The sequence below is a fragment of the Python bivittatus genome, unplaced genomic scaffold (genome assembly GCF_059951505.1).
Source record: "Python bivittatus isolate LINGU-HERP-01145 unplaced genomic scaffold, Pbiv_v1 ctg000350_np1212, whole genome shotgun sequence".
NCBI classification, from domain to species: domain Eukaryota; kingdom Metazoa; phylum Chordata; class Lepidosauria; order Squamata; family Pythonidae; genus Python; species Python bivittatus.
Window position 1 is genome coordinate 28,134,863 of NW_028277074.1, and position 20,163 is coordinate 28,155,025.

The 20,163-nt window shown below is 34.1% G+C and overlaps 1 protein-coding gene across 18 annotated transcripts in view; it reads left to right on the forward strand.

Moving 5' to 3' along the window:
• The window catches only part of DMD (dystrophin), an 886,326-nt gene that overhangs the window by 615,406 nt on the left and 250,757 nt on the right, over positions 1-20,163 (forward strand). For all 18 annotated transcript variants that reach the window (XM_088144802.1, XM_088144803.1, XM_088144790.1 and 15 more), the window contains 3 exons: positions 2,912-3,076; positions 10,084-10,185; positions 11,302-11,407. In XM_088144802.1, the coding sequence (XP_088000928.1) occupies positions 2,912-3,076; positions 10,084-10,185; positions 11,302-11,407 (373 nt within the window). The remainder of the gene's footprint in view (positions 1-2,911; positions 3,077-10,083; positions 10,186-11,301; positions 11,408-20,163) is intronic.

Here is a 20,163-nt window from a genome sequence, read left to right on the forward strand (position 1 = left end):
AACTGCAACTAAAACAATAAACCACTAGGTTTTTTTCCCGTTGTGTTGTTTGGAAAGGCATATGAGCACTAATAATAAATAAATCATGATGACTTACACAAGCACAGCTGTACTTGTCACATCTAGTACTATGCATTTCAGAAAGAGAGCAATTTTGAAAGTCTTTCTGAAATTACTCATGCAAATGTGGCATTAGCTTTTGTACCAATCATCTTCTTTACCCAATGAGTATTATGAACTGAAAAAATTATTAATAAAGTTGCAAGGTAAAGCCTATTCACAGAACTTAAATTAACAAATGAGAAATAAAAATAAATGAATGTATGTATAAAAACCATGTTGTATAGCTATATCGTAAAATCTGAAAAATACAGTGCAAAAATAAAACAAGCTAACAAGACTCTTGGGCTAAAATCTAGAACAGATTCAGCTCTTGAAAGTTGGAGATGTCACTGGCATTCTAAGTGGACGTTTGGGTGATTTTTTTCCCCCCCAGTGATGAACTCAAAGCAGCAGTAAGAATGTTTTTCATACTAGAGCATTTCCAGGAGTTTGGTGGAAAAACATGTTAAAGCTCTCTGGCTAAGTCTCAAAATATGAAGCATCTTCTTAACTAATAAATAATTTCAACTGGGGGCCATATATTGTGATAGAAAGTTTATACATTATAGAAAAACTATTAGGCACTGTTAAAAACCTTTGAAGTACTGATGTTATTTTCACATTGTAACTTTTATATGTGATGAATTGTTGAGTTAATGTAGAGATAAAGTATTGCTGCACCATACCACATTACTGTCCATTAATTGCAGCACTGTAAAATAGAAAATGTAAAAGGATTAATATCTATTGCCTAATCTAAATGTGAAAGTCTTGTAGCCTTCTCAGCTGATAAAATTAAATTTCTCTTGAGGCAAAAAAGATATTTAATGGCTGTTTGCTTTATGGAAGCCACAGTGGATTCTAATGTTTGAAACTGTAAAGAGACCTAAAATTTCATTTCATAATCTATTATTCAGTTTTAATTGCCTGTTCATTTATATCATTTCAGATGGCATGTAGTTATTTTAAGAGGAAATCTTAGTGCTCACGATAAAATTGTGAGATTTAGCTATCCAAGATTAAGAGACTAAATTTTTCTGTAAAGTAATTGTAAAACATCAATAAAAGTTAACATTTTTGTTGAAACTGGAAAATGTATATAAAATTAAATCCTTAGCTATTGCCAAATGCAGAATTAAAATATTTGAATTATTGAGTTTTAATATGAGAAGTATTTTACCTTAATTAATTTTAAGATTTTAAAATGTTTTAAATTAATATAATATAATATAATATAATATAATATAATATAATATAATATAATATAATATAATATAATATAATATAATATAATATAATATATAGGTATTTATCAGAAAATATATTAAATATTGGCAGATGAAGCAGACGGTTATCAATATATTTCTAGGAAGAGATTGTGTACAGATTATGGATTCTTTGCTTGCACAATTATTAAATTACATTATGAATACTTTCACCAGGGTCATGTCAATAAGTGATTAGGCATTTCCCTCTCTTTAATTTCCGCCTAGCACATCCCTTCACAGGCCATGACAGATCTAAAATACCAAAGCAGGCTTCATTTGAAAAGAATGTCATTTCTAAATCTCTTCTACCTTATCAACTCAGCAAAATCTTTATACTATGTCGTAATTTAAAGCTTAATGTCTAATTTGCTTGCTTTTTGTTTGCTAAATATAAATGGAAAGGGCATAAGTTTAATTATTTCCTCACGTTCTTCTTACCAGCTGATATTCATCTGAGAATTTTTAAATATCTCAAGTTGCTAATATTTAGTAAAAATATAGAATATATTCTCAAAATAAACTATAGTTCAAAGGATGAGAATGTGTGAACCAAGCCATATGCAAAGTATATTTAGCACTAAAATCTTATAATCCAATCCTTAATATGCCCATACCTAGGTAAATTCTATCAATGAACTTAATTTTAGATGTGACTATAGTGGGGCAGGCATGGCATAGAATATTATTCTATAAGCAGTCACATTAAGAAAGTACATCTGTACCTATATTATATGTATATTAAATGAGAGAGTGAGAGATTTTCAGAGATCCTGAGGATGTCTAATTGTCTTTCACAGTAGATATTTTTAGTTACATGAGTTCTGAAGAATATGTTCATAATCTAATTATATGTATCATTTTGTTACAACCACAGCAGGTAGAAAGGATTACAAGGTAGTCCTCAGTTAACTACTGTAATTGGAACTGGGAACTCTCTCGTTAAGCAACACAGTCATAAAATGTGACATCACATGATGGCACTGACTTGCAATGGCAGTTCTGGCAGTTTGAGTTGCAGTTGCGAATCCCACATGATCGTTAGGCACAATGATCATTCTTTGCGACCTCCTGCTGGTTTCCCCATTGACTTTGCTTGCTGGAAGCCAGCAGTGACATTCACAAATGGTGATCACAGGACCGTGGGATGCTGCAGCTGTTGTAATTGTGAGCCAGTTGCCAAGTACCTGAATTGCAATCACGTGATTGTGGGGCCGCTGCAACTGCCAAAATTTCAAGACCAGCCATAAGTCTCTGTATTTGCTGCCATCATAGCTTCAAATGGTCACTGAATGAATGTTTATTAACCAAGGACCACCTGTAAACTTTTCCTCCCAGTCTCTTATGGTATCTCAATCATCCCATCAGCTGAGATAGATAGTGTGGGTTTGTGTAGATATAATAAAGTGCATAGTCTTAATTAAAATCTATATTATATACTAAATATACGTATTTTGTAGAGAAAACAGTTTTGTTACAGTGTTGCTATATTGTACGGCTGGGTTACAGTTTTATCTTATAAATGAATTTCTGATATTTTAAAGGTATCCAAAGATCTGCCTGAGAAAGAGAAAGAAATTGAATGTATGTTAAATAACTTGAATCAGTTTGAACAACATTTAAGTCAGCTAAGATTGTGGCTTACTCCCATCAAAGATCAACTGGTACTATACAATCAAGTGGATCAACCTGGAGCTTTTGACATTAAGGTAATGTTTAATTTGGATATTTTTCTAAAGATTTAGGTAAAGATTGTGCAATCCATTCCATAATAAATTGTCTTCTTTATGGAAAGTAGTACAAAATACAATGATGCAGTCATAAACAGTTACTTAGATATTTAAAGATTTTGTAATTATTCATTTTTTACTATTTTGTTATTTCAGTTTGAAATATCCATTTTAACCATATTCCACTTCTATGAAGTGTAACTAGGCACTTGGAGCAGGTGGGTATTTGGGTATTTAGTGTGCCTTCTAAGCTTGCCACACACAAGGGGTGGTGCTTTGATTGGCCAGTAGAGCTGCCATTTTGATGCTATTGACCCTCTGGAACCAGGACTTTTCAGGGTATTTGCTTGCATGGAAAATAATGTGTATATAAGTACCATATATACTTGCAGGTTATCTAAGAATTTTAGGTGCCCAAATAGCCCACCAAAATTGGGTACATCTTATGCCCAGATGGGCTATTCCACAAGTATATATGGTAATACTTTTTAAAAGTACCTGTATATCCCATATGACCCTTGAATTTTTAACCAAAATATCATGAAAAACGGTAGATACAGAATAGACCATGGATTAGACACAGATAAGACAATTGTGAAAAAAACATGAAAATTTAGAGGGTCACCTAATCTGTAGGTGGCACATTTTCATGGTATTCTGGTTAAAAATTCAACAATTGGCTTATTCACAGATGGATTTATGTGTGAGTACATATGGTATATACACAAAGGTTTTCCTGCGATATACAATCATACTGAATGCACAAGTGTATCTATACTTTGGGAGGGAATCCTTAGGTCAGTGGACTCATTGTAACTCCCTTATTTTCATCCAAGGCAGCTACTGTGTTGAAGTACTAGCCTAACAACTGTGTTACATCTTCCTGAGTGGGTTTGGTTGTTGTTGTTTTTTTCCCCCTTCCTTACAGAATGTCCTGTTAGTACTGTTGAACCACTTAGTGGAGTTTAGGCCAATGATGATATGATGCCTCTCAGTAACTTATTCTCCTCCTTCTATATCATTGCCCAGTAATCAGGTTGGGAACGAGGCATCCTGTTCATTTTCTAAGGATCTCATTCCTATAACAAACAGATTGGTGTGATAATGGATTTTCTGGACCTGGAATTTCAACAACATTCTCAAATCGTAAATGACCCAGTTACCATCTGATGCAAGATGCCATATTTTTTGCCATATTTTTTTCTTCATGTTTCCATTATTGCTTCTGACTATTATGCCATAATCTCTCACTATATGGGAATATTTGTAGACTGAAAGAAGAGAGATGTCATTTCTTATACCAATAGCTATCTCTTAATTCTCTTATAGTTAGTGCCTTAATAATAATCCTACTGTCAACAACATTACATTTCTACAGATAAGGAGGGCAAAAAAATCAGATAAGTCTTGGCTGCAAACTAAGTCCCCCTCCATCAAGCATTTACAGAACAATATTCTCATTTTTAATGTGACAAGTTGTTCTTATTCTGACTTCATTTCAGTGTTTAATTGGTAAGTGTTTCAGTCACTTTTTGTGGTATTCAGTTGTAAATATAAAATCAAATTACAATGGTAAGTTACAGAAATAAGTATGGGGAAGCTTCTGTCTTGTTAATGTGCTTATCTCCATGCACATGTTATTTATCACAATACACTTAATTATAATGACATTGGTTTTGTAGAAAAGAGAAAGGTGCTAACTGAATGAAAATAAATGAAAACAAATCATAAAATGAACACAAATTGTGACAAACTAATTGATTAAATTACTGCCTGTAATTTTACCAACAGGAGAAAAGTTCATTTTCCTTTCTCAAAAATAATGATGACAAATGAAAAAAGTTAAGCAGAATTTTTCTTTATAGGGAAAATATTCTTGTAAATGTCATGACAAATACAATTGAACACAATGCAGAATTAATTTTGTTCATTTTGTTTAATATCTGAGAAGCAATTATCTTTTTCTTTTTTCTTTTAGCTCAGCAAGATTCTAAATTTTGAATAAATAGAGGAGAAGCTTAGTAGTATATATCCCAGCTAAAATATCAGTCACAGGTGATAAAATTCTACTTGTCCCAACCATTTAACTCCAAAAATAAAAGGGTCTAATTTGATAGTGGTGTCAGAGGGAAAACAAACTGAAATTAGATTCAAACAAGACAGAAGTGTGGATGGTACAATGAAAACTGAACTCAGCTATTTGGGTAAAAATTGTTTCAGAAGTGGTTGCACTTTCACTAAAAGATCAAGGGCAGATACTTGCACGGTTAGGACTATTACATCAACTGTAATACTTCCAAAGCTGGTTGGACTTTGCACCAATATCCTTGCCTTGCTTCCAGGCCATCTTGCCTACTGCAACATATTTTACACACCTACCCTTGAAAAGTGTCAGGAAATTGCAATTTGTACAAAATGTAGTGGCATGCTGCTAACTGGTACAAGATACATGGCTTTTCTGAAATATCTGAAAGGATTACAAATTGCCTACCAGACACAATTAAAGGTATTGGTGCTCATTTTTAAAACCCCCAATAGCATAGATTCTGACTGCCCTAGGAACCAATTCCTCTGCTATGAAACTGCCTGGCCATTTCCTGCAGATCAGCAGGAAAAGACCTTTTTACAATGATCCTTTTGCCAGAGCTTTCACTGTCTAGTCCATTGTAGACTGATTTTAATGTTACTATTTCTATTTTTATTTTAAATATGCCAGCTTCTTTGAATGCATATACAAATAGAAATGCAGTTCATAAATCCAATAAATAAAGCAATACAAAATAAAAAAGTCAGTATTTATCCCAAGTTTAGATCAAGATTTGTAGTATTCAATCTTCTGAAGCTCATTCATGTACTCATACATTTCTTCTTTCCTAAAAATAAAATGAAAATGATAAAGTAATAAAAAATAGCTAATTGTCAGAATCAATAACAAACTAAGAATAACAGAATGAGTGTATAATTAAAAAAATTAAATAGAATGTAAATGCTGAAAATTTATTTAAAATTAGGTTGTTACACATATTTTCATTAAAATCATGATAAATATTAACTAAAGGTTATTTAGGTAAAAACTAAAAATATTTTTAATACTGAATGAAATCTAATTTTTATATAGTTTGGAATTAGCCCTTCTTACTGAATTAATCACTGTCAGTGAAAGGCTTCAATCAAAGATTCCATTTTTGAAGACTCAGCTTGAAAATGTTTTTGTGAGAATTTGCTAGTAGACATGTATGTCTAAAAAAAAGAAAGAAAGATGTGTCAGGGGAAAAATCCCATCAAACCCAAAAGACAGACACACTGAAACACAGACCACTTCAAAGTTCTAAAGCATTTATTAAGTGTTAATTCAACAAGCAAATATAATTCAATAAACAGAACATTCAGTACTTACTTAGATTCCCATTGCAATGAGGTCCAGCATGGACAAGCAGTCAACCTGGACAGCTTGTGGCCATGTGGCCCCGAGCCCCTCCCAACAATCCTTTTTATTCTTCAAAACCACAAACCACAATCATGACTCCCAGGATGAGCACACTTCCCTGTTCCATCCTCATGTCACACTCCTTTTATCAGCATTTTACTTTGTCCATCTATTTTCTGACTTCCTGTCCATGACTGAAAATTTAGTCCACATAGCAATTTTATTTATTGCTGTTTCTGGCTCCTTTAGGAATTGCATACACTTTCCTGGTCCTACAAAAGCCATAAGGCTTTCAGACATCCATGTAGGTCAGACCCTGAGTTCTAGATGTCTTTAAAAACCTGTTCTCCCAGGCCCTAGGATAGAGTGTTTGTGGAGCCCCAGATGATTGTTTGATGTATGGCTTGTCTGGCCACCTAGGTTCTTCTTTTTGTTATTTTTCACTGTAAGGCCCTAGGTTGTTCTAGAATCAAGCAGACTCTAAATATAATTTAAACAAAAAATAGAACATATTTCTGCTCCCAGTCACTAAGATATTTGGCTGTACCACCTTTTAATGGCAAGTAGCCATTCATTATGTTGAAACCATGTTAGGGTGACTGTTCCTTGTTTGTATGTTTAATAGATTGGGGGTTGGGGGGTTGATATATGGAGGTTGTTAGATTATTTAAATTTGGCTGGAGAACTATTAAGCTGACATTTTGTAAAAAAAGGAATAGAAGGAAAAATAAACTAAGAATAGGACCTGAGATTTCCCCCAAAAATGTACATTGTCTTCAACATGGAAGTTACATAAAATACTTGACACAGTACAATATGAGAGAAAAATTGAATTTATAGAAGACTATAGACATGAAATATTATTTTACTGCTCTTTGGTAATCTTTCCAATTTTTCTGAAAAAATACTAACAGGTGAAAAATGAAACAATCTTCTGCAAATAATCAAGTAAATTATTATTGAAATAAACTCACAAAAACAGATTGCTTTTCACATCCCTACTAATAATAATATACTTAAATTCTAAAAAAATGAACACTTACTTTACAGTAGGACTTTTTTTTTTTTAACTGAGACTGGATTTAAAAAAAAAATATCTGTGCAATAGCTAGTGGCACAATCCAGAACGAATCTTTGAAAAAAACAAGCTGTCAGAGATAAATTGAACTAAAGAAGGCAGAAAAGGAAAACTTTGTTTGCCTAAAGTGTTTAATGTCATTGTCATACCTTGCAAATAAGCTCCATCTTTTAAAGTACACAAATACTTAAGTCTCTTTGAAATTCATGAATCCAAATGGATGCACATTGGATGTGCTGATAAATTCAGGATCCTGGCTAGAATTTATGCCACAGTGAATGGCTTAAGTCATTTCTTTTACGGCTCTCATGATGTCATTCTGAGGACAGATTACCCAGAAGTCTTATGCGATGAGACAGAACTGGATGCTGATAAAAAATCAAGATGGGGAATAGCTTCCCAGCCATAGCTTCTGTGGCAAAGAGACCAGCAGGTTACCAGATAGCAGACCCAGTAGACCCTAGCAACTGCCTGTGGATTCTAGATGCTGCTCCTGACATTAATTACCACAGCAATAAAACATTAGATGCTAAGAAAGACTGCCAAACACTCTAAATGTCTATAAACATTTATTGTCAGCATAAACTTGCTAACAACCTGCTGGGATCTTATGCTATGTGCTTGCTTAGCTTAGTTACCAAATTATCCCAATTTTCTGGGTTAATTGAAGCATAAATTAACCAAATGGGCAAGGCTTGTTCCCCCTCCTCACCCAAATTCACCTAGGTTTAAAGTAACCAAGCTTATCCAGTTTTAATTAAAACAATTCCAACTAAAACTGCTTAAGATATCATGCTAATCCAGTTGTTGTGTACCTCCTTCATACAAAGCCTTTCTCCTCCAAACTTGTGGTTATTAGGGATTTTGTTTGTTTGTTTGTTTGGCAACCTTAAAGAAGTTGATGTGGAGATACGGAGATATGGAGACACAGGATAAAAAGAACCACTTCAAGAAAACAGTGAAGAAGAGGCAACAAAAGGTGCTCTACTGCTCAGGAATAACAGACTTTAAGGCCAAGTGATGAATCTTAGCCCAAGACCGAAGCTGGTCTAAGGGTTTCTACACAAACTACTTTATTGAATTGCATCCTCTCCTAGTGTTGGATAGCAGTGGGGAATCTCAGATTCTCATTATTCCTTAGTCATGGAAGTCAGCTGGGTGACTTTGGGCCAGTCCATCTCTCTCAGCCCTAGTTGGGAAATTAAAAAAAAAAAAAATCTATTTACCAGCATGGTAAATTACAGCATATAATCTTCAGTGAAGAGGCTTTTATCCTGCAGTGGACTGATTTGTGCTGAGGAGGAGGAGGAAGAAGAGCAAGAAGAGGAAAAAGAGGAGGAGGAAGAAGAAGAGGAGGAGGAAATAGTTTTTACTTGTTTAATGCTTCTCTGTAATTGTTTAACTGAAAATTTAATCAAAACTTGTTTCTGAATAGTTTCGTATGAAAAAGAGAGGAAGAAAACTGATGTTTATCTTGTTATATAGAGGTTTCATAGCTATTTTAAAGTAGGTTTTGTAATGTGTTTGCACCTTAAACTTCTATGTCTCAGTTGACTGATGCAATGAGGGATATACTGTAATTCTATACTGAGCACATTTTAGATAAGCATAGCAACAGCAGGCTTATCTCTTCTCTTCCAAGAAAGCATTGATAGGATTCTAAATGCTGGTTCTGATCACAGAAAAGCAGTCTTATACTTTTGATCTTAACAATAGCATTCCAGGCTCTGTCTGTATTGCTTATCTCTTGTAATTATCTTGGCAGAACTATTCAGTTCTTGGTCTGATTTTAAGGTCATTGCTTGATAACACGGAACAGTTGTACTGTTTTGCTCTTTCCTATCTTTGTATGGTTTCTTCATTCCATAAACATTCCCAACTTTCTAAAAGAATCTTTCAGATGCACCATATCCTAAATGGATGACCTTTAGTATGGATTAATTGTTCCTATTTCCTTTTATTTAACTGACAGGTAAATGCTGATCTTCCAATACTGATGAATAGAGTAAGGAATGTTAATCAAATGATTATAATACTGATTTTCCCCCCAATATGGATCACATATCTCACAGTTAAAAACAATATTTTTTTTAAGCTAAGAAAATGGTAATGAATAGTGATGTAAAAGTCTCTCTTTCATCTAATAACTTTTTAGTCTCAGAAAAGTCAGCTGCTCCTATGCAATATTCTTTCAAATATATCTTATTTCCTGTATGAATTTTATTTTGATTAAGTTGTATAATGTTGAGTCACTGAGACCCTCACAAATTAGTAGCCAAAACTATTTATATTTCTACTTTTATGATGTTGTTGCTTCAGGTTTTTAAAAAACTCTCACTATTTTTTTTATTTTTATTTTTTATTTTACTAATAAGAAACTAATCTACCCAGTACACAACTTCCTGGGGAACTTTCAGACTCAGATTTTTATTGCTCAGAGTAGAGCTAATCTACACTCTAGCTTTGTTTTTGTTTTTTCAGGAAATTGAAGCAGCCATAAAATCTAAACAGCCAGATGTGGAAGGAATTTTGTCTAAAGGGCGTCATTTATATAAAGAAAAACCAGCCACTCAACCAGTAACGGTAATGAACCAACCTTAGTAATACTCATTACTGCATAATAGATTATACTTCCCCAGTTGCACACTTGTCCTTGATGTGATCTGTTTGAAACTCATTAAAGAATTTGGAGTCTGGCTTACTACAGAGACATAAAAGTTATGCTTTCAGCTAAAATTATTTATTAATTCCTTAAACTAAGAACTTGTTTGACCTTGCTGGATCAAAAGTAGTCTTATCTCGAATTCTATAACATGATCAGAGAAGACAAAAAAGTGGTCTTCATTCTCTGTGGATACTATGTGAGGGAAAAGGGAAGGAATTCTGTTTACTGGACTTGAGGGAATTTAGGAAGGAAAAGATATGCTCATATGCCAATAAACAGCAGCAGTTACTGGCCTTGATAGGAAAAAGGGCGGGGGAGGTTATATTTTTATTTCCCGACTATTGGTAAATTTATTTCCTTTTGGGGCCCTTTTGCTCAATTTTTAATATTACCAGACTCGTCAAAGCTGTGCAAGCAGTTCAACAGAGGGTCTTTGTTCTGGATATACAAAGTAAGATTACTCATGCTCACAAGAAGATTTAATGCTTTACTTCAATTTTGATGCAGGAATTTTTTTAAAAAAATTCTCTATAAAAGGTATTTGATGTGATGCTGCTATTCAGTCAGCAGTTCATCTCTTAATCCACTGTTACCTTTACTTTACTTGGTGCACAGAATTTATACTTCTGGATACAAAATAGGCATGCAAAATAATTGTAAAGACAGTATAAATAATTTTGAAACTGAATAGACTGGCTTCTAATATCATTAGAGACTTGTAAAACACATGTTGGATTGCCTTCTAATGATCCAATAATATTGAAGATACTATAATATTGAAGCTTTATCTCAGCATGAGATTAGATTAGATTAGATTAGATTAGATTAGATTAGATTAGATTAGATTATCAACTATTATAACTCCATAATTCTTTCTGAGAAATGAACTATTAATTACCAAGTGGATTTAAATGCTACCTTAATAGAATAGAAATTAAAAGCAATAATTACATAGGTGAAACATTTATTTTAAAATACTACATCTTTATGGAACTTTTAATATACTTAATATGCTTAAAATATTTTCCTTTTAGAAAAAATTGGAGGATTTAAACACTGACTGGAAAATAGTAAACTGTTTAATCCAAGCACTAAAGGAAAAGCCAGGGTCTGCACTTCCAGTTGTACCTTCTGGGGTTGGTAAGTACCTAATATTTTGAAAAGTGCACAGATAAATGTTAAAGTATTATAGTTAATGCTGCTGTTGTAACTATAATATGTTCATTATTATAAGATATGTAACATGCTGATCTGCTTTATAATATTAACATTACAAGTATATTTTGATTAAAACAATTGAAATTAAATTAATTGTACTTGAATAGCTTCCCTAATATAATATTACAGAACTGTAATTCCATTACAATGGTTACATTACAATACTGTAGCACTGAAAAGTATTGGTTAGATATTAGATATCTTACCTGTTAGTTGGAACAACAACAACAATGAAAAAATGAATAATAAACTACTTTTAGTTATTCTGCTATACTGATATACCTTAAGAAAAAATAATAAATACTAATACATCTGTACCACTGGTACCAATTTAGTTTAAGGGTAGATTTAATTGAATATTAATTAAAAAATAAGATTTCATGTTAAATGTAGACAACTTAAACTAGAACATTATCTGGAAATTATATATAATTCAATATGGTTCTATGACACAATAACAATTTAACTATATTTAGTTCCAGTTTATAATTTATATAAGCTACAGTAATGGTTTGGCATTTTTTTCTACCGTTAAAAATTTATTTATTTATTTATTTATTTATGATTAAATTTGTATGCCGCCCATCTCCCCCAATGGGTTTAAGTATCTTAAGTATTACATCCTCATATACTAAAATATTTGGCAAGTTCTTTAAGATATTATTTTTGCAGTCTAATCTTTATTTATAAATAGGCACCTTCACTTTGGTAGGAGTTGGCCAAGTTAAATTGCATATTTGGGAACACTATTGAAGGATTTGAACTTAAAAATCTAAGAATGTATATATTTGGTTACTGATTTCTTGAACACAGACAGACCACTGCCAGCTTTTCTAAACCTCATAGCACTGATATTCCCTTATGTGGCGTAAATTTTCAACTTTTTTTTTCTGATTTAGACGACCAGTTGTTATCTCAAAAATCAAAGTACATGTCTTGCACTAATCACAAAGGCTTTGTATGCAAGTCTACTCTTTAATTGCTGTCAGTTTTTGGTAAATTAAAATGATGGGCTGAAAATGAATCAAGTGAGAAAGGTTTCGGAGCGAGGATAGGAATAAATTTTATATAGTATTTGCTTATATTTGCTTTGGTCACATACAATTTCCTTGCTACCGCAACCATATGCAAATTTTCAAAATCCATGATGGTCAGGGCTTAGTTATATTTCTGAGTTAATTTTATTCAGAGCAGAAAAATGAATATGCAAATGGTAAATGTGTAGCAGAGCACCGTGTATCTACTCATAATACATATTATCCTCTTAAACAGTTTATTGAAAGCAATTTCTGATAACAGAATCAGGCTTAGGAAAAATACTTGATAGTTTATGTTCACCTGAGCCTTTTTTTTTTTTTCCCCTCATGAATATCAGAAAGCTCTCTGAATAGTCTCCAATATCTCCAGGGATTCCACAAAGTTCTGTGTGACCATTTGTTGTCATCAATTTGTTGTCATCAATTATTCATTTGTCAGAGTCCTACAGTAAGGATTTATGGCAACCCTCCTTTCAAAAGTCTTTAAATCTTGCAACAGTGAACAAATTACCTCATGTTTATTTAGTGTTTCGGGGATAGTTAATATAGGAAAATGCCAGCAATTAGGCACTTGTAAAATACTGTTTATGGAATGTATATGCACATGTATATTGTAAGACAATTGAGAAATCTGTATAAAACAGCAATGCTACTAGAATTATCCAATTTTAGCAATGTTTAAATATAGATCTAGCATTCATATATACTGTATAATCCACTCTACATCTGAACTCAAATCAAATTTCAGGTAATGTTAGTAGTGTTTCCTAATGACACTAGTGATAGAAAGTTTATTCTATATTTAATAGTCCTGACAATGGTTTAGTCTGACCCCATCTGAATAAATAAAAATACTAGGAGAAAGATTTCCTAGGTTATTACATTGAAAGACAGGTTTCTTGTCTAATGAAACCTGTTCAATAAATATTATTGTAGAACATAATCAATTTAGTTTTTTAATTTGAATTTTGAAAGTCAAAACCCAGCTGCAGGAAATATTTTCAATCCAATCACTCATCCAATAAAAAGAAAAATAATTCAGATTAATATAGCTACTCTTTAGGAATCCGCATAATAAAGCTCCAGAGTTAGTTTACTCACTACTTACTTCTTCACCTTCATCCAGAGTATGTACACCAACAGAGAAAAATAATTAAAAGAACCTGGCTAAAAACTGACATTATGCTTTAAGAGTGGTGAATAATAGCTTAATAAATTAGTTCATTGATGAAATTTTCCATGGTTAATAGGTTTTTGGTATCCTATCTGATGGTAGAATATCTTAATGCATCAGCAAGGTGAATAGAATCATAAGATCTAAAAGATGGAATATACCATTTATGCCACTGAGGCCAACCCCCCTGTTGAATGCATGAATCCAAAGTTTCCCTGACATATGACAGTCTACCTTCTGCTTGAACATACAAATACAGCCTACTACTTCTCTGGATTATTTATTTCACTGGTGAATTGCTGTTATTGTTAGGAAGCTTTTATTATTTTTTATTTAACATTTGTGGTCCTTCCTCATGGCCTTATCAGCATGTATTTTTACAGCTCTGAGTCAACAGGGAAGTCTATATGATTTGATTTACTGATATAAATTGTGCTGACCCAACAGCTAAGCTTTAATTTGTCTGAGTAAGAATGCTGATCCAATTAAAGGAAAGTGATTGATAGATTGTCTGGCTTTGTTTCCCTTCCATCAAGTAGTCATATGCTATCAGGAAGAGCAATGCCAAGTTGCACTCATTAATGTGTGATGGGATGGTGGGGAGCAAATGTAAATGGGTACCTGGGTCAGAGGGTTTAGTCACATTCCCAAATAAGAGTCACTAGTTACATTTCACTTAGTCTATTTCTGAACACATCTCTAGAGGTGTTCTGAAAAAAAATCCAGTTGTTTGTTTAAACATGTGTGTCTAGTGCTCTTCTAGAAAAGCTCTATTCCCACAACTAAAAGTAACTGAAAATATCATGTATGGCTGAAGAAAAATGGGCTGAAGTAGGAGCAAGTTCATCCAACACACCAGTAGAACTCTGTTTCCTGTTACCCAGCACCTTCCTCCTATATGTACAACCTGTGAGTAAGGTTCAAGGAAGCAATTGATAATCACTGTCAGGAAATGGCTGCAGAGAGTAGTTCTCTAAAGTAGTCAGAGGAATATGCAGAATGGCATTGGAGTAAAAGTGCTACCTATGTACATAAAAAGCCTATGTAAAGCCTGAATGGCACTTTATAAAAGATGAGTCAGAAATTTTTGAGGTGTATGCATCTGTGGAAACCAAGTGTCCAATCTCTTCTACAGTCCAAGCCAAAACTGGCACAGGATCCAAGCAATCACAGGGAAACTGCATATCTGCCATAGTTTCAAGTGGCCAATGGGAACTGGGCAGTTCCCAGTCCCTGACCACATTATTACAAATCATTAATAAGGCATTGTAGATTGTTCATACAATATGACTAGATTTGTGCTGGGAAAACACAGCTTTAAAACTGGAACAACTAAAGACAACATAGACTGTCTCCATAGTAGGCTGGGAATGAAACAAGGATGGTTAGTGAGACATCTGCTGCCATATTTAGTAGGACATGAGGATAAGTCCTCAGGTGCAATCTGCCTTCCTGTCACTTAAATCCATTGTTCCATGTTTTGCACTGTGGAACAATAGAGAATGGTCCTTATCATTTTTTAATGAATTTGAAAAATGCTATCATATTCTCCCTCAGGCTGCTCTTTTCTAATCTAAATATTCTCAGTTCACGAATCATAGAGTTTTATTTCTAATCCCCAGATCATATTTGTTGTCCATTTCTAAGGCTCTGAATTCTTCTTAAAACTGTGATGCCTAGAATGGGCACTCGAGGTGGACGTTGGGGAGGAGAGATCCTGCCCTCAGCTCCTACTCCATGGGGTCCTGCAGGGTTTGGTACTCGCCCCTCTCCTATTTAACATCTACATGAGGCCACTGGGTGAGCTCATCTGTTGCCATGAGGTGAGGTATCATCAGTAGGCTGATGATACCCAGTTATACATCTCTGCCCCTGGCAAATTAAGCAATGCTGTGAATGTCTTATCCTGGTGCCTGAAGGCTATGAGGTCTGTTCTTTTTTTTTTTTTCCTTCCTCAATAATTTTATTAAAGATTATATAGAACAGATAAAATGAATACAAAAACCTAATACAAAATTACAATTAAAAAAAAAAAGTGGAGAGAAAAAGAAAAAAAAAATCCCCCCCAGAAGAAACTTCCCCCAAGTATATACAACTTTAACACTCATCACTGTCTCTTAAATTACTACCAAATACATCTTCATTCCATACTCTAAATCCTCAGCTCTGAGGGGGGTTCAGGAAAGGCGGCACATGCCTTTTATTAATCAAAAAAAGGTGTAAAGGTTAACAAACATAATTAACAGCTTAAACATTTAGTCCCCCTTTCCATTTAAATATAACCCCTAGTTCCTTTCTTAATAATCAAAATCTAATCCCAATTAACAATTAAACATTATAAAAAGATAAAAAATAACCATTAATCATCACCAGAGATAGCAACCCATCATTAATCACAATTAACAATTAAACATTACAGAAAAATGAAAACTATTAAACAGAAAAAATAATCCCTTATTTGTATATCAAAAACAGTAATGTAGATATTACAAATTAATCCATTACACCCAATTAGACATTTCCAAAAAAGAATTATCCAGTCAAAATAACCATTAAGCATCACCAAAAATAACAACCCATTACTTAACCATAATCAAACTATTTTTGTATTTTTTCTTCTGCCTCCCATCAATTCTTAAATCCCATAGATAAAATTCCATCATTTGGTTTCTTCTATTTTCTTGTCTCTTCTCTTGAGATTCTTATCATCTTTGTCCATATCTAATTTGAATGTAGCCACTCCTGTAAGTTTCTTATATACCAGTTTAAACGGGTAATCCACATCCCTCTTTTGATACATTATTTGTATACCTTTTTTAATTTTCAAATGATCATCCAGTTCCATTTGTAAATCCAATATCTCCATCTCTTTTTTATAGATTATAATTTTTAAGTCCACCTTAAAATCCATTTCAGTTATGTTCCAAGGAGCTTGGTTCTCTTCAATACCAACTTTTGGTTCCAATATAGGTTTAAATAGTCCAACCATTTCTTGAGCCAGTTTATACCTGTAGAATGTTTCCTTAAAATAGCCATCTGGTGCTTTCTGGTGATTAACCTTCCAAGCTTTGTTATCAGGGCAAAATACAAATATGAATTTTTTTCCCACACAAGAGGCTTCTTTTAATTAACTTCCAAAGTCTTACTTTAAATCAATTTCATCCAAATCCTTAACATTCAAAAACTTTCCAAAAACAACACTATAGTTCTCCTTTTGTTATATATTGCAAAAAATAAAGATCTTACAAAGCTGGAAACACATAATTTTCTTTCTTTTTAAATGGATTGAAGAGGAATTTACCCAGCCAATGCCCAACATGCTGTTCTGAAGGTTTTTCAATCTTAAGCAGTAAGAAAAAAAATAGATTAAAGGTGATTAAAAAGATGAGGTTTAGACAAACATTGAATTGAAAGGCTACATTAATGGCTCAGAGCATGGTGAAACCCACAACTCCCAGCTGATTGCAAGTGGCTGCAAAAACATCCGTTTCTGCTGCCAACCAACTTCCCCCCCCCAAAAAAAAACAGCTATCCAGAATGCATGAGGATAATCTCAGGATCTCTCTTTGATCCAGAAAGAATTATCAGCAGTTTGGATGAACATCCAGCTGCTTTCAGCCGCACTGTCTCCCACAAAGCATGGGGCATCACTTCGCTAGCCTCCCTGGAAGCGTTCTCTTGAGGCTGTGAGGGTCTGGATGGGGAACAACAGGCTTCAGCTGAACCCTGGCAAGACTGGGTGGTTGTGGTTTTGGGGGCCTTCTAGTTCTAGGGTTATGCCATTTTTGGTGCTGGATAGGGTGGCACTGGCCCATACAGACTCAGCGCACAGTCTGGAGGACATCCTGGACTCACAACTTCTGGTCAAAGAGCAGGTGGCAGTTGTGACTCGGAGAGCTTTTGCACAGCTTTTGGTTATGTGCCAATTGCACCCATTCCTGGATTGAGGGGCTCTGCTCACTGTCACTCATGCCCTAGTTACCTCCCATTTGGATTTCTGTAATGTGTTCTACATGGCACTGCCCTTGAAGAGTATCTGGAAGCTTTAGCTGGTGCAAATGCAGTGGTGCGGGGAGTTAGGTGTGCCCCTAGAAGGGTACACATTACACCTCTGTTCTGTGAGCTGTATTGGTTGCCAGTTTGCTTCTGGGTACAATTCAAGGTGCTGGTTTTGACCTTTAAAGTCCTTCATGTCATGGGTCCAGGTTATTTGAGGTACCACCTCTCCCCGATTACATCTGCCTGTCCCATCAAGTCTGACAGAGAGGGCATGCTGCAGGTCCCGTGTACCAGGGAATTCCATGTGGCAGGTCCCAGGAGGTGGGCCTTCTCTGCCATGGCCCCTGCCTTGTGGAGCTCTCCCACCCCGGAAGTGTGATTAGCCCCATCCCTCTTAACATTCTGCAAGTCCCTCAAGACCTGACTGTGTGATCAGGCCTAGGAGTCCCAGGGGACTGCAGAGATTTTGTGATGGCTCCCTTCACAAAAGTTAACATCATCCTCTAGAGTTGTGTGCATTTTTATAGTTTTTATAGTTTTAATGAGTTTTATAGGTATTTTTAATTGAGTGTTATATGCCACCCAGAGTCACTTATAGTTTTAATGATTGTTTTATAGGGTTTTTTAATTGAGTGTTATACACTGCCCAGAGTCACTTTTTTGTGAGATGGGCAGCTATATAAATATGATCAATCAATCAATCAATAACCAATGCAGAATAACATGGAACTGTTACTACCTATGATTAAAAAACTATACTTTTGTAAATATAGAGCAGTTTTTGCAGCCACCTGACTCTTCAAATTCATTTCGAGATTTCAGTCCACTACTGTCTCAAAACTGCTATACAAGATCTTTGTTACAAGTACTATTACCAAACCACGTACTTCCTATTTAAAGTTGTGCATTTGATTTCTGTTTGCTAAGTGAAAAACTTTGTGTCTGGTGCTGCTAATTTTTATTCTGTAACTTCTGGTCCATTTTGTTAAATAATCAAAATTGTTTGGAATTTCAACATACAGTTTGACTCCTTTTCTACTGCTTTTGTTCCTTGTGAAACAAGAAGAGATAGGCTCAAGGATTAATGGCTGATGAATAAATGTGGGCTGAATACATAAGTGAGTGACCTACCAAAAAATACATTGAGGTGGTTTGGTCATAGAGAGAGATAAATAGGTAGAGCAGAAGGAAAAGACTGACAAAAAATAAGTTTAAAGAACAAAGGGCAATATATGAATCAGTATATGGATGTGGTGAATCAATAATAAAGAAGCATAACAAATCATATTGGTGTAAAATAGAGTCAAATTGTGATTGAAATCGTAAATTCAAGGACTGGTTCCTCACATATATTAAACACTTTGAACACAACTTGAAAAATAAGCATGAAAGTCAATTTGCAAAAGCTTAATAATTTTCCCTTTTTAATTTCCTCACCAATTTAGAAGTTTCCGAACAGTTAAGTAGGTTATAGCATTTACACATGACAGCCTACTCTTGTGGATGTGCCAGTATGCATTAAAAATGCTTGAGAAAAAAAATATAAATACCAGCTATTTTCCATATTTCTGAAAACATAAAAGCATGTGTGTGTGCATCTTTAATTTCTATATCTTAAATCTGTTGAAGACAAAATAGCCAAGTTGTTTTGAATCTGTGATATATATATATTCATGGTAAACATTATGATGATTGAAATTTCAGAGATAAAAAATGGCAGAAATAATCCAAGTACTGGTTTTTTAAAATCAGTTGAAATGTACAAGAATTTGCATCTGTATGCCTGCTAGAACTGTAACTTTACTAAAATCTAGTAAGCCCTGGCAATCATTGTATGTTTAAAATATCATTAATAAAGTTAACTCAGCCTGAACATACTTCCCCATTTAATATTTTTCTGAAGATAAACTATTAAATGTCAGGGTTTTTTTTAAATAAATGACTCTTATGTTGATATTTACTACAAATGTTTCTTAGAACCACATTTAAGGTGACTGAATGTGAATTCAGTCACCTTGTGGAGACTCTGTGAATCTCACAGAAAACAAGCCAACAGTCTACCACTATGTAATTTTAGGTGGATATTATGTGCATCACAAATATTTCCATTTGTAATGAATCCCAAGTCATATTTGACTGCTCATTCAGTCTGGCAGCTAATTTACTTATGATATCTTTCTCAGAAAGAGGCAGAAGGAGGTAGGAAGCAACATCATCTGTGGCATGTATTTTCACAAATGCATTGCATCCTCATCAGGGATCAAGTTAAAGATGAAAAAAGAAAAAATAACAACTGATAGGTTAAATAAGACAGGCTTACTGACAGTAGCCTTTAAACGAGGGGCAGGGAACTTGACAGTCTGCTGCTGAAGTTAGAACCTCCAATTTATTTGCTGAGAAAATGCCATGAAACTCTCTTAAAACAACCCTCAGTTTATGTCCTTCTTCATGCCATGACCATGAACCAA